The sequence below is a fragment of the Dipodomys spectabilis genome, unplaced genomic scaffold, assembly GCF_019054845.1.
Source record: "Dipodomys spectabilis isolate Male_0828 unplaced genomic scaffold, ASM1905484v1 ptg000030l, whole genome shotgun sequence".
Taxonomy (NCBI): Eukaryota; Metazoa; Chordata; class Mammalia; order Rodentia; family Heteromyidae; genus Dipodomys; species Dipodomys spectabilis.
This window is the reverse complement of record NW_024870707.1, coordinates 10,732,735-10,747,314: the sequence shown is the minus strand read 5'-3', so window position 1 is coordinate 10,747,314 and position 14,580 is coordinate 10,732,735. Positions and strand designations below refer to the sequence as shown.

Below are 14,580 nucleotides of genomic sequence, written 5' to 3'. Positions count from 1 at the left end.
AGTGGCAGTGACAGAGTGCCAGCCTTAAGCAAAAAGAAAAAAAAGGAAGTGGTGCTATGGCTCAAATGGCAGAGCACTAGCCTGGAGCAAAAGAAGTCAGGGACAAACGGGTGCTAGTGGCTCACGCCTGTAATCCTAGCTACTCAGGCTGAGATCTGAGGATCTCGGTTCAAAGCCAGCCCAGGAAGGAAAGTCCATGAGATTCTTATCTCCAATAAACCACTAGAAAACCGGAAGTGGCGCTGTGGCTCAAGTGGTAGAGTGCTCGCTTTGAGCTGAAGAGCGCAGAGACAGCGCTCAGGCCCTGAGATCAAGCCCTAGGACTGGCAAAAAATAAAAGTAAAAATCAGGGCTGGGAAGGTGGCTCAGTGGTAGAGTGCTTGCTTTGTATGCATGAGGCCCTGGGTTCGATCCCTCAGCACCATATAAGCAGAAAAGGCCAGAAGTGGCACTGTGGCTCAAGTGGTGGAGCTCTAGCCTTGAGCTGAAGAGCTGAGGGACAGCGCCCAGGCCCAGAGTTCGGGCCCCACGTCCAGCGGAAAAAAAAAAAAATCGGACCTCATCAATGAGTTAATCCATTTTTGGGCTCATAATTCCACAGGTTATGGGCGGTGTGAGCACTTGGGGGTGGGGGGTAAATTGGTGCACTTGGGAGCCATATCTTGTCCCAGGCCCTAGCCCTGTTTTCTGCTTCTCACCAACCAAGAGGTGAGCTGCTCTGCTCCCCACTCTCCCTGTGCCTCACCAGAGGCCCAGAAGCAATGGAACCAAGTGGTCATGCCTGAGACCAAAGCATATCTTGCCTCCATTTTGTTCCAGCAACAGAAAATGAACACAGCTCCAACATTCATTCCTAGCCCAGATTTCTTCCCTAAATTCCACACATGCACAACCCACGGCCAGCTAGACATTTCCACCTGGCTGTCAAGCAGAGCTTGGTTGAGCTTGGGCTCAACCTTTCTGAAACTCTGCACCTCAGTCCTCTCAGAAAAAGGTAACATTGTTCAGAACCTTTGAGCATTTGTCATGGGGCTTGAACTTTGGGCCTGGGCACTGTCCCTGCGCTCTTTAGCTCAAGGCTAACACTCTACCATTTGAACCACAGTGCCACTTCCAGTTTTCTGGTGGTTAATTGGAGATAAGAGTCTCCTAGAGGGGCTGGGAAGGTGGATCAGTGGTAGAGCGCTTGCCTTGCATGCATGAGGCCCTGGGTTCGATTCCTCAGCACCACATAAGCAAAAAAAAAGAAAAAAGCCGGAAGTGGTGCTGTGGCTCAAGTGGTAGAGCGCTAGCCTTGAGCTGAAGAGCTGAGGGACAGTGCCCAGACCCAGAGTTCAGGCCCCACAAACGGACCCCCCCCAAAAAAAGAGTCTCCTAGAAGCTGGGCGCAGGGCTCACGCCTGTAATCCTAGCTACTCAGGAGGCTGAGATCTGAGGATCAGAAAGGTCCATGAGACTCTGATCTCCAATAAACCACCAGAAAACTGGAAGTGGTGCTGTGGCTCAAGAGGTAGAACGCTCACCTTGAGCTGAAAAGTGCAGGGACAGCGCCCAGGCCCAGAGTTCAAGCCTCACAACCAACAACAACAACAACAAAAGTCTCATCGACTTTCCTGCTCGGGCTGGCTTTGAACTGTGATCCTCAGATCTCAGCCTCAGTAGCTGGGATTATGGCTGTGTCACTGGCACATGGCCCCACATTTTTTTTTTTTTTTTGGGTCCAGTCGTGGGGCCTGAACTCTGGGCCTGGGCGCTGTCCCTCAGCTCTTCAGCTCAAGGCTAGAGCTCTACCACTTGAGCCACAGCACCACTCCAGCTTTTGTTCTTTTTGCTTATGTGGTGCTGGGGAATCGAAACCAGGGCCTCACGTATGCAAGGCAAGCGCTCTACCACTGAGCCACCTTCCCAGCCCCATTTTTTTTTTTTTTTGGTTGTTTGTAGGGCCTGAACTCGGCTTGGTCGCTGTCCCTCAGCTCTTCAGCTCAAGGTGAGTGCTCTACCCCCACACATTTTTTTTTAAATCAGTATAGAGGGTACCTTTTGAAAGGAGTTCCATCTTCAAAGCTGCAAACCCTCTTCTTCCCATTCTCCACCAGCCTCTCATTCTCTAACAATATGCATTTCCTAACTCTGTTTCTCAACTGCCAGGCCCACTCTCTGTGCTGCTTGAGGACAGGGGTCTTAGGCTGCCTTGTGTCCTTGTGTCCCAGCATGAGCCACAGGCAGAGCAGAGAGGTGCTTGGTGAACAATGCTCAAAGCCCACAGGCCACGCCCCACTGCAACACTGCTGGCTACAGGTAGGACATGGCCTGGACCAGCACACATGCACACACACACAGCACCTCCCACAGCTTCAGACCCACAGGCTGAACCCAAAGTCTATGTCCTGGAGAGCCCTCTCCACACCCTAGAAAACCAGCATGGTCACTCCTAGCCTGGCCACACCCACCTTGACCGTCTGCTCCCGGATGGCAGGATTGGTGTCCAGGAAGCCATGCACCACATGCGGAAAGACCTGGGTGTTGACGGTTGGCTCATCGAGGTATTGGATGAACTGCTCCATCTGTGGCCCAGGGCAGGGTATGAGAACATACATATCTAATCCTCACCCCCCCACACACCCCACGCCCCGCCCCGCTCCCTGCCTTCCCCCCCCCAGTACCCCCCAACACAGGGCCACCCTGGCTTTTGTTTTCCTATTATGCAGATGCTGGCTGGCCAGGGCAGCTATCTGGTCCATGTGTTTGGCCTTAGGAGGGCTCGTGGGTTTGGTAGTTGGACAGGGATTGGTACTGGGATTGGTACCTGTTCCTTCTGTCTCACAAGGGCCCCCTGACTCTCTAGACCCAAGAATCTGGTGCTCCCAGCAGAAGAGATGCATCCTACCCTAGAGGGTCACAGGGACAGAGCCAAAAACTGGGGACTCTGAGCCCTATAGCCTGGGCAATGCACTCTGTCACAGGCTCCACCTCTGAGAGTCTGGCCTGATCCTTCCCTCTGCAGAGTTCAGGACAAAGGGTCTCAGTGTAGGCAGGGCGGGGGCTCTCGTCACCTGCCTAGAGCTGGAGGTGAGGCAGGCGCATCCGCCATAGCCAGGGAAGGGACCAGCCAAGGCTCTCACCTGTTGGAGGAGGCGGATGCGCATGGCGCGGTCGGTGGATGAGAACATCTTGACCACTACCGGGATGATCTTCTGCTGATACTCCTCGGCACTGAGGAACTTGCCCACCTGAGGGGAGGAGCAGGAAGGGGCTCAACCACATCCATGGCAGCAGGAGGCTTCCCAGGGTGGGGAAGCAGTAGTGTTTCCTCTGCAGCCTCCTGTGCCCACACTGGGCCTTAACCTTTCTGGGCCTCTCGGGAGGCTGCTGAAAGCTCTGTGACCATCCCAATAAATACAGGCACCTGTATAACACGCACACAGAATTGTGCCCCCAGTTTCTGGGGATCCAACTAAACGGGATTGAATGGCTGTCCCTTCCCTTGAGTCCCTTCAAGGAAAAAGAGTCCCCTGGAATGCTCAGGATGGGAAGGGCAGGTGCCTGAGTAAGGTTGGCCAGGACTAAGGAAGCCCCAGAAGTCAACAGCTGAGTGGTCAAGAGGAAGGGTAGGCTGGGCGCCAGTGGCTGACACCTGTCATCTTAGCTACTGTCTCCAAGTGCAAGAGCCCCAGAGCTGATTAGGTGGCCCTAAGCCACCAGGAAAGCGGCAGGAAGCTCCTCCTAGGTGAGCGTTAGCTTGTCCTGACAGGGCTTGGGCAGTTCACCCTCGGGCAGGGCTGTCCCCACCTACATCCCTCTCTTTGGCATCCCAGATGCTGCACCAGCGCTCTGGTCCCCAGTTCCTGAGACTCCAGGCCTTTCAGGTCTCTCTCACAGGGGTCCCTGACCCCACTGACCTTGAAGAGGGGCGTGAGGACCACGGCCCCAGCACTGCCAAATTCAAAGGCAGTCAGCAGTTGGGGCAGCACCTTGTGCCGGCAGAAATCCTCAGGGAAGGAGTCCAGGCTTTTGCTCAGCTCTTGGAAAAACTTTTGCTTTTCGGATGGCTCTTTGATCTGAGGAGAGAAAAGGACAGAGGTCCAACCCAGCCGGAAGAAGTAGGAGTGAAGACCCAGAGCCTAACTACCTGGTTCAAAGGCTAGCTCTCCTCCTTAGCCTCCTTGTGACCTTGGGCAAGTGCTCTTCTTCATAGTAATTCTTCCACCTCTGAGGCTTCAGCCAGAAAATGCACATGAGCCGGAACAATGAAAGGAGGAGAGGGAGCAAATGTGATATCTTATATTTGGGACGGGAACTGGTGGTTCATGTCTGTAATTCTAGCTACTCAGGAGGCTGAGATCTGAGGTTCATGGTTCAAAGCCAGCCTGGGCAGGAAAGGCCATGAGACTTATCTCCAATTAACCACCAGAAAACCAGAAGTGGCGCTGTGGCTCAAGTGGTAGAGCGCTCGCCTTGAGCTGAAGAGCTGAGGGACAGCGCCCAGGCCCAGAGTTCAAGCCCCACGACTGACAAAAAAAAAAAAAAAAATTGAGGTCAGCTTGGGATACATTTTTAGTCCCTCTCTCAAAGCAAACAAACAAAAAAAAAATAGCCAGGTGCTGGTTGGTCATGCTGTAACCCTAGCCACTGAGGAGGCTGAGATGTGAGGACAAAGACAAACGGTCCAATTAACCAGCAAAAAGCTCAACGTAAAGGTGTGGCTCCAGTAGTAGAGTGCCAGCCTTGAGTGGACAAAGTAAAGGGAAAATATGAGGCCCAGGGTTCAAGCCCCATGATGGTACAAAAAAATGTTGTTTGGTGCTGGTAGCTCAAGCCTGTAATCCTAGCTACTCAGGATTGCCGTTTGAAGCCAGCCGGGCAGGAAAGCCCATGAGACTCTTCTTTTTTTTTTATGGTCGGTCATGGGTTTGAACTCTGGGCCTGGGCACTGTCCCTGCACTCTTCAGCTCAAGGCGAGTGCTCTACCGCTTGAACCACAGCACCACTTCCAGTTTTCTAGTTGTTTATTGGAGATAAGAGTCTCAAGGACTTTCCTGCCATGGCTGGCTTTGAACCTCAATCCTCAGATCTCAGCCTCCTGAGTAGCTAGGATTACAGGCGTGAGCCACCAGCACTCGGCTCATGAGACTCTTATCTCCAGTTAATCACCAGAAAACTGGAAGTAGAGCTATGGCTCAAAGTGGCTGAGCACTAGCTTTGAGCAAAGAGCTCAGGGACAGTACCCAGGCCCTGAGTTCAAGTTCCAAGATCCCACCAAAAAAGTTGCCAACACAGTGCCTGGCACAACACCAAGAGCCTATCAGCAACCATATGTTTTGGGGTTTGTTTTTGCTGGTACTGGGTGTTCACTTTAGAACCTTAAACTCTCACTTGGCTTTTTCTATTCACAGCTGGTGCTCTTACCACTTGAGACAGGCCTCCAGCTCAGCTTTTTTCTGTTAATTGGAGACAGAGCCTAGAAGACTTTTCTGTCTAGACTGGCATCCAACTTTGACCCTTAGGATCTCAGCCTCCTGAATAGTTAGAATTAAAGGTGTGAGCCACTTGCATCTAGCTGTCCACTATTTCATCTCTAGCAGAAGAATACTCATAGAGGAACCAGACCCTTTATCAGCCTCACCTCTACAGAAGCTCACAACCCACATGAAGAAACTGAGGCTCAAAGAACTAAGGGTGGGGCTGGGATGTGGCTTAGTGGTAGAGTGCTTGTCTTGAATGCATGAAGCCTTGGGTTCGATTCCTCAGTGCCACATAAGCAGAAAAAGCTGGAAGTGGCAGTGTGGATCAAGGTAGCCTTGAGCTGAATTGCTGAGGGACAGCACCCAGGTCCAGAGTTCAGGCCGCACAACCGGCAAAAAAAAAAAAAAAAACTAAGTATGCTAGGCATCCATGGCTTACACCTGTAATCCTAGCTACTCAGGAGGCTGATTTGAGAATCACAGTTCAAAACCAGCCCAGGCAGGAAGTCCATGAAACTCTTAACTCCAATTAACTACAAAAAATAAGCAAAGGGGCTGGGAAGGTGGCTCAGTGGTAGAGCGCTTGCCTTGCATGCATGAGGCCCTGGGTTCAATTCCCCAGCACCACATAAGCAAAAAGAAAAAAAAAAGCCAGAAGTGGCGCTTTGGCTCAAGTGGTAGAGCGCTAGCCTTGAGCTGAAGAGCTGAGGAACAGCGCCCAGGCCCAGAGTTCAGGCCCCACGACTGGACCCAAAAAAAAAAAAAAAAAAAAGCAGAAGTGCCTCAAGTTGTAGAACACTAGTCTTAGGCAAAAAAGCTTAAGGACATTATCCATGCCGAGTTCAAGCCCCAGGGCACACCAAAAAAGTAAGGGTGGGGCTGAGAACTTGGCTTAGTGGTAGAGTGCTCGCGTAGCATGCATGAAGCCCTGGGTTTGACTCCTCGGTGCCACATACACAGAAAAAGCTGGAAGTAGTGCTGTAGCTCAAGTGGTACAGTGTTAGCTTTGAGCAAAAGAAACTCAGGAACAGTGCCTAGGCCCTGAGTTTAAGCCCCAGGACTGGCAAACACACACCTAAGAAGTGGCCAGGGCACCTCTGCTGTACTGTACCCTTCAAAGGGATGTTGTTGCTCCCAAGTTTATAAGGGAGGAGACTGAGGATCGAGGTCACCAGTCAAAAGTGGCCAGAAAGTACCAGGGTGACCTAGTGAATCCCAGGCCAGCCTGGGCCATACGCCTGTTAAGACTGTGAGGATTCTGTCGCCAAACACAAGAAGGGCCCAATGCTGCACATAATGGTAGAAATTCAAGAGGCTCACACAAGAGGATTGAGAACTCAAGGCCAGCCTAAGCTATAGAATATGACCCAGTTTCTATCAATACATTAATCATGGGAGGTGTGGGGGGGTGGTGGTAACTGAGAAAGTGGGAGGGAAGGCACGGTAGGGGAAAAGCAAAGAGGAGGCAACAATGCTGGAAAAGAAATGTACTCATTACCCTGCTCATGTAACTGAAACCCCTCAGTACAGTATTTTCACAATAAAAACTTAATTTAAAAATACATTAATCAATAAAGACCAGGCATGCTGGGCCCCAGTGGCTCACCTCTGTAATCCTAGCTACTCAAGAGTCTGAGATCTGAGGATCGCAGTTCAAAGACTTATCTCCAATAAACCACTAGAAAACTGGAAATGGTGCTGTGGCTCAAGCGGTAGAGAGCTCGCCTTGAGCTGAAGAGTGCAGGGACAGTGCCTAAGCCCAGAGTTCAAGCCCCACAACCGACCAAAATTTAAAAAAAAAAGGCCAGGCACTGGTGGCCTAGCTACCCAGAAGGCTGAGACCTGAGGATCATAGTTTGAAGCCAGCCCAGGCAGGAAAGTTCTGGAGACTTGTATCTCCAATTAACAGCAAAACCCGAGAACAGGAGCTGTGGCTCAACTGGTAGATTACCTGCCCAGCAAACACAAAGCCCTGATTTCAAAGTATCACCAAAAAATATAAATAAAAAAATGGACCCAGTGCTGGTGGCTTATCACGCTTATAATCCTAGCTACTCAGGAGGCTGAGATCTGAATTTCATAGTTCAGAGCCATCCTGGGCAGGAAAGTCTGTGAGACCCCTTTCTCCAATTAACCCCCAGAAAACCAGAAGTGGCACGGTGGCTCAAAGCAGTAGAGTGTTAGCCTTGAGTAAAAAAGCTCAGGGACAATGCCCAGACCCTGAGTTCAAGCCCCAGGATCAGCAAAAAAAAAAAAAAAAGGGGGGGGGGTCTGTGTAGTCCTTATTCCAGAGTCCCTGTGCGTCTGGCGCACTCCCACTCCCACTCCACTCCCATCCCCACCACGGCTGCTTAGGAAAAGAAAGTGACCGCTGACTAGGGATAAGAAATAGTTGGATCAAGGAAGTGGCGCTGTAGCTCAAGTGGTAGAGCGCTCGCCTTGAGCTGAAGAACTGAGGGACAGCGCCCAGGCCGAGTTCAAGCCCCACGACCGACAAAAAAAAAAAAAAGAAATAGTTGGATCAAGAAACTAATCCCTCCCAAACCTAACAAACCAATTACTAAATGGGCAAGGGAACTAAAGAGGGACTTCTAAATGAAGAAATAAAAATGACAAAGAAACACATGAGGAAATGTTCATCATCCCTGGTGGTGAAGGAAATGCAAATAAAGACAACCCTGAGATACCACCTTACCCCAGTCAGAATGTCCCACATCCATAAATCAGCCAACGACAAATGCTGGAGGGGATGTGGAGAAAGAGGAACCCTATTACACTGCTGGTGGGAATGTACACTTATACAACCACTTTGGAAAGCAGTCTGGAGGGTCCTTAGAAAGCTAAAGATTGACCTCCCTTACGACCCAGTCATACCACTTCTAGGCATCTACCCTGAACAACAGGAACCAATATACAAGGACAGGTGCACCTCCATGTTTATTGCAGCACTGTTCACAATAGCCAGGATATGGAAACAACCCAGATGCCCCACCACAGATGAATGGATCCAAAAATTGTGGTATCTATACACAATGTAATATTATGCAGCCATTAGAAATGACAAAATAATGGCATTTGCAGGGAAATGGATGGAGCTAGAAGGAATCATGTTGAGCGAGGTAAGCCAAGAGCAAAGAGACAAAAGGTACATGGTCTCCCTGATAAGTGGACGCTAAATCCAAAATGTTAGGTGATACGACAAAACTAACAGGATTTAAGAAACAAAGAACTCCCACTCATCTGGTCGAACCACTACTAAATATCCCCATGCTGCTGATCACATGTATGGTGTATAACATGTGTACACCGTTATATGTTATAGATTGTGATAGACAATTCGCTCCAGGAAAGTTAGAATGAACTTGTGACTTTAAATGAGCATCATTATTCCACAATACTGTGAAATTCGGGAAATTATGTAATCACTTAATCACAGTAAAAAAAAAAAAAGAACCTCGGGGAAGGTAGGGAGGGAAGGGATGGTAGGGGGAAAACAATGGAGGGGGTAACAATGCTCAATAGGAAGTGTACTTATTACCTTACTCATGTAACTGTAACCCTCTGTATAGTATATTTACAATAAAAATAAATAAATAAATAGTTGGAGGGGCTGGGAAGGTGGCTCAGTGGTAGAGCACTTGCCTTGCATGCCTGAGGCCCTGGGTTCAATTCCCCAGCACCACACAAGCAAAAAGAAAAAAGCCGGAAGTGGCACTGTGGCTCAAGTGGTAGAGCGCTAGCCTTGAGCTGAAGAGCTGAGGGACAGCGCCCAGGCCCAGAGTTCAGGCCCCACGACCGGACCCAAAAAAAAAAAAAAAGAAAAAGAAAGAAATAGTTGGAATGAGCCGAGCACCGGTGGCTCACACCTGTAATACTAGCTACTTAGGAGGCTGAGATCTGAGGCTCATGGTTCAAAGCCAGCCCAGGGAGGAAACTCTGTTCAACTCTTATCTCCAATAAACCACTCAGGAAATCGGAAGTGGTGTTGTGGCTCAAGTGGTAGAATGCTAGCCTTTCGCTGAAGAGCTCAGGTACAGCACCAAGGCCCAGAGTTCAAGCCCCATGATAGACAAAAAAAAAAAAAAGAAAGAAAGAAATAGTTGGGATGGGGCTGGGAATGTGCTTAGTGGTAGAGCGCTTGTCTAGCATGTATGAAGCCCTGAGTTTGATTCCTCAGTACCACATAAACAGAAAAAGCCAGAAGTGTGCTGTGGCTCAAGTGGTAAAGTGCTAGCTGGGCTCCCAGTGGTTCATGCTAAAATCCTAGCTACTTAGGAGCCTGAGATCTGAGGACTGCAGTTTGAAGGCGACTAGGGCAGAAAAGTCCCTGTGAGACTCTTATCTCCAATTAACCACTCAAATACTGGAAGGGGAGCGAGGGATTATCTCATGCCTATAATCCCAGCAACTCAAGAGGCTGAGATCTGAGGTTCGCAATTCAAAGCCAGCCTGGGCAGGAACATCTGTAAAACTCTTATCTCCAATAAACCGCTCAGAAAACTGAAAGTGGTGCTGTGGCTCAAGTGGTAGAGCACTCGCCTTGAGCTGAAGAGCTGAAGGACAGCGCCCAGGCCCAGAGTTCAAAAAGAAGAAGAGGGCTGGGAAGATGGCTCAGTGGTAGAGCGCTTGCCTTGCATGCCTGAGGCCCTGGGTTCGATTCCTCAGTACCACATAAGCAAAAAGAAAAAAGCCGGAGATGGCACTGTGGTTCAAGTGGTAGAGTGCTACCCTTGAGCTGAAGAGCTGAGGGACAGCGCCCAGGCCCAGAGTTCAGGCCCCACGACCGGACCCAAAAAAAAAAAAGAAGAAGAAAAAATAAAGAAAAATAGTTGGGTTGCCTTCAAGCAGCTCAGCGCAGTGTGGAAGGCAGAGTTGGAGAGTGGAAGACAAGGCCCAAAGAGAGACGGAGGAGAGAGACGAAGGCACACTGATGATGACACGGGCAGCTCCCGCTGCGCCATCCCGCAGTGCCACTCAACACCAGGAGGGAGGCCCTGCACACTGTCCTCCCACATCCTACTGGGGCCAGCCAAAAATAGCCCATTCCCTGTGGACACCTTCTAAAGGAAAGGCCAGCCAGGCATGAGAAAACTTCATGTAACAAACTTCCTGCTGCCCCTACACTGGCCAGAAGGCAGCAGGCTGTTCCAAGCAGCTTCTTCTCAATGCCGCTCAGGGTCCCCACTGTCCACTAGCTCTGGCCCAACTCTAGCCAAGATGTCCACAGTTCAGTTCCTTGGAGGTCTGTGGAAGTGCCTGTCACTCTTCTGCCCCAATCCCGATTAGCTGCCACCTTGCTGTGTTCTCCACACACGCTGGGGGGGAGTGGTGAGCAGGCAGCACTCCCTCCTTTGTTCCCCACCACTAGAAGCTAGCAAATGCTGCAACTCTCCCCTTACGGAGGTGTAACAGGGGGCGCCACCTCCCCATCTTCCCATGTGCTGGTCATTCTTCCTTGTTATTATCCCCTGGCTCCAACTTTCAGACCCTGGCTTAAATCCCAGCTTTCTGAGAGTGCTTCCTGGGACACCCCACCCCATTTTCCCTCCATCCTAACCCAGAGAGCACAGGTTTGTCATTGACACGTCTGCTGTCTCTCTCCCAAAGGAAAAAATCCCAAAATTAGGGATCTAGCCTGTTCACTTCTTCTAGGTACTTAAGGGCAGGTGCAGGTTTGATTCTCCTGTCTATGCCTCAGACCAGTTAGAAGACCAGAGCCAGGATGCTGTGTGGAGTTCTAGAGTGATGGGCAGTCACTAAACACCTGCTGTGTGCCCAGCTCTGCAGAGCAATGGGCTGGGAAGGTGGCTCAGAGACAGAGTGCTTGCCTTGCATGCATGAGGCCCTGGGTTCTATTCTTCACCACCACATAAGCAGAAAAAGCAGGAAATGGCGCTGTGGCTCAAGTGGTAGAGTGCTAGCCTTGAACTAAATAGCTGAGGGACAGCGCCCAGGCCCAGAGTTCAGGCACCATGACCTACCAAAAAAATAAAATAAAATAAAAATTCCAGAAAAGGTGGGCACCAGTGACTCATACCTGCAATCCTAGCTACTCAGGAGGCTGAAATCTGAGGATCACCATTCAAAGCCAGTCTGGGTAGGAAAGTCCATGAGTGGCACGGTAGCTCAAGTGGTAGAGCCCTCACCTTGAGCTGAAGAGCTCAAGGACAATGCCAGGCCCAGAGTTCAAGCCCCACGACTGACACACACACACATACACACAAAATAATGTAGCTGTACTGAGCATGCATAAACATATTCTTCAGCCAGGTGCCGGTGTCTCACGCCTGTAATCCTAGCTATTCAGGAGGCTGAGATCTGAGGATTGCAGTTCAAAGCCAGCCCAGGCAGGAAAGTCTGTGAGACTCGTATCTCCAATAAACCACTAGAAAACCGGAAGTGGTACTGTGGCTCAAGGGGTAGAGCGCTCACCTTGAGCTGAAGAGCTCAGGGACAGCGCCCAGGCCCAGAGTTCAAGCCCCACAACCGACAAAAAACAAACAAACATATTCTTCATGTCATTATTCCTAAACAATACAGTTTAATTACTGTTTACACAGGTTTTATAATTCATCCAGAGATCATTTAAAGACTACAGGACTTAAAAAAAAAAAGCACAGGTCTCTTGCTTTGATCCCTACCACAAAATAAAGACCGTAGGAGGATGTAGGTCATACGCAAATACTCTGCTATGTTATATGAGAAACCTGAACCTCTGTGGCTTTGGTTTTCTCAGGAGTCCAGGACCCAATCCCCACAGACAGTAGGGAACTGAGCAATGTGCTTTAAACTCTTGGTCTCCTCTCTGTTCTCCTATGAAGCTGGCACTGTTATCAGGGCTGAGTCAGGTTTGTTCCTAAAAGGCCTAACTGCACAGTTCATGTTTGTCTTCAGACGGTCCCTGAAAAGTGGGATGGGGCACAGAGACAAGGAATGCAGGGCGAAGCCCAAGTGAGTGGGGGCACTCACCTGAATCTCTTCCAGGAAGAGGTTGGTCTCCACAAAGCGGTTGTTCATGAAGCCATTGGGTGCCCGACAATTCTGCAGAAAACGGGCCGGATTGGGACGCACCTTGGGGTTGGCTCCCACCAACTCACAGTAATGGGGTACCAGGGATTTGGGGATCTGTAAGGGAAGGCTCAGTATCAGGGAAGAGATGGAGGGAGGAAGACGGCAGGAAAAGCATGGGGTGGAGCGATTAGGGGCTGAATGCTTACCTTCCCAGGGTTGCGGAGGGCAGCTGCCCGAGGTAAGGGCCCATTGAAGACTTCCCAGATGAGGCAGCCCAAGCGCCACATGTCTGCTGACCTGTGGCAATAACCCCCACCTACTCAGGGACCCACACCTACAAGTGCCAGTCTCCAACCAGGCAGCTGCTACACGGCAGGCCTGCAGCTAACCCGTCAACCCGAAGCAACTGGTTTCCTTCATCCCATTTAACAGGGTGAGCCAGGCACTGGTGTGGCTCATGACTGTAATCCATGCTACTCAGGAAGATGAAATCTGAGTATAGTGGTTCGAAGCCAGCCCAGGCAGGAAAGTCCATGAGACTCTTTATCTCCAATTAACCACCAAAAGCCAGACATAGAGCTGTGACTCAAAAAAGGTAGAGCACTAGTCTTGAGGGAAAAAGTTAAGGAATACCACAGCACCCAGGCCCTGAGGTCAAGCCACAGTACCACCACAAAAAAAAAAAGAAAAGAAAAAAGGAACTAAGGATCAGAGAAACAAGGACATGTATCCCTGGTCAAAAGGCTTTCAATATTCAGACCCATCTAACCCTGAGGCCTGCATCCACTCTGCTCTACAGCTGTGAGAACTTGGGAAAAGGCCCCTGTTCCCTCCCCAGCCAGGCAGGAAGGGGCAGCAGGAAAGTGTCAGCTAGTATAGGGGTACAAAGATGCAGGAACCTCCCGAACACCCACCACTTCTCTCTGACGGCTCTGCCACTGCTGTCAGCCAGTTCTGGGGGATCATACTGCTCAAGCTCAGGGATTCCCTTGCGTGGGGGTCCCCCACCATTGCCTTGGGCTGAGTACATGTAGTCCAGGCCCCCAAGTTTCCACTCGCCCGCTCGGTCCACGAACACGGCAGCCATGCAGACATTGTTGTGAATGAGGTTGCAGTCATTGACCAGGAAGCTGAGTGCTTTCACGATCTGGTGCAGCCCCCAGGACAGCTCCTGCTCCTTCAGGCCACCAGCTTCCACCCGGGCCTTGAGGTACATTCCCAGGGGGGTCACAGCTTCTGTCACTACATGGAGGCACTTTTCTGTCTGGGGAAGGAGATGGGGTATCAGGGCAGGGAAGAGGACACGAGGGAGGAGGGAGGGAGATAGTGAAGCAGAAACCAAATGGGGGTGCTGAGATCCATAGATGGACAGAGACAGGCTGAGAGGCAGGAGGTGAGAGACGAGAGATGGGCAGTCTGGCAAGCAGATACCTCCAGCCCATCGATGTAGGCCAGGATGTTGGGGTGCCTGAGCGTTTTGAGGCGCTTGAAGGCAGCTTTGGCCACCTGGGTCTGCTCCTCCGAGCCGGGCTTCACGTCATACACGAAGATGGACACCGGGCTGCCTGTGGCCTGGGGGAGGACAGGGCGGCCGAGGGGCTTGGGATCAGATCGTCCTCTCGACCGGGCCTGGGTCTCACCGGCCCCTCATCCAAGCGGAAGGAACGGGCCGCCCGCCGGCCTCTTCCCAGGTCAGCCCTTAGGAGCATAACCGGGCCCACGTGACCCCAGGTCTGCCGGCCCTTCGGTCCCTCAATCCTTCCTCCCGCCACGTCGGCAGTGCCCGCCCCCTCCCCGGCCCGTTGCCCCGGAGCCCCGGTCGCCACGTCAGGCCAGGCGCGACGCGGCGGGGCCGGCGACGCGGACTAGGCAAGGCCGAGGTCGGCCGCGGCCTGTGGAGCGCCGCCAAACCTCACCTTCTTGCGGCCTCGGTGCAGGACCCAGGGCCCTGGTGAGCTGCCCTCGGGGGGCTCCGGGCTGAGCTCGAACGGGAAGTCCCGGACTGGGTCCCGCGCAAAAAACCACATCGTCCCGGCCGCCGCGGCGGGCTCGGGCGCCTCAGCTCCGGGTCCTCCGGCAGCCCGAGCCGGGGCGGGGATGGGCGGGG

General features: G+C 51.5%; 1 protein-coding gene across 2 annotated transcripts in view; it reads right to left on the bottom strand.

Moving 5' to 3' along the window:
* Scyl1 (SCY1 like pseudokinase 1) overlaps nt 1-14,580 on the bottom strand; it is a 19,178-nt gene extending 4,598 nt beyond the window's left edge. For both annotated transcript variants that reach the window (XM_042675787.1, XM_042675788.1), the window contains exons 1-8: nt 14,390-14,580; nt 13,905-14,045; nt 13,388-13,737; nt 12,680-12,770; nt 12,432-12,587; nt 3,900-4,058; nt 3,123-3,230; nt 2,451-2,564 (exon numbers count right to left, since the gene is read on the bottom strand). In XM_042675787.1, the coding sequence (XP_042531721.1) occupies nt 2,451-2,564; nt 3,123-3,230; nt 3,900-4,058; nt 12,432-12,587; nt 12,680-12,770; nt 13,388-13,737; nt 13,905-14,045; nt 14,390-14,500 (1,230 nt within the window). In that variant the 5' untranslated portion in view covers nt 14,501-14,580. The remainder of the gene's footprint in view (nt 1-2,450; nt 2,565-3,122; nt 3,231-3,899; nt 4,059-12,431; nt 12,588-12,679; nt 12,771-13,387; nt 13,738-13,904; nt 14,046-14,389) is intronic.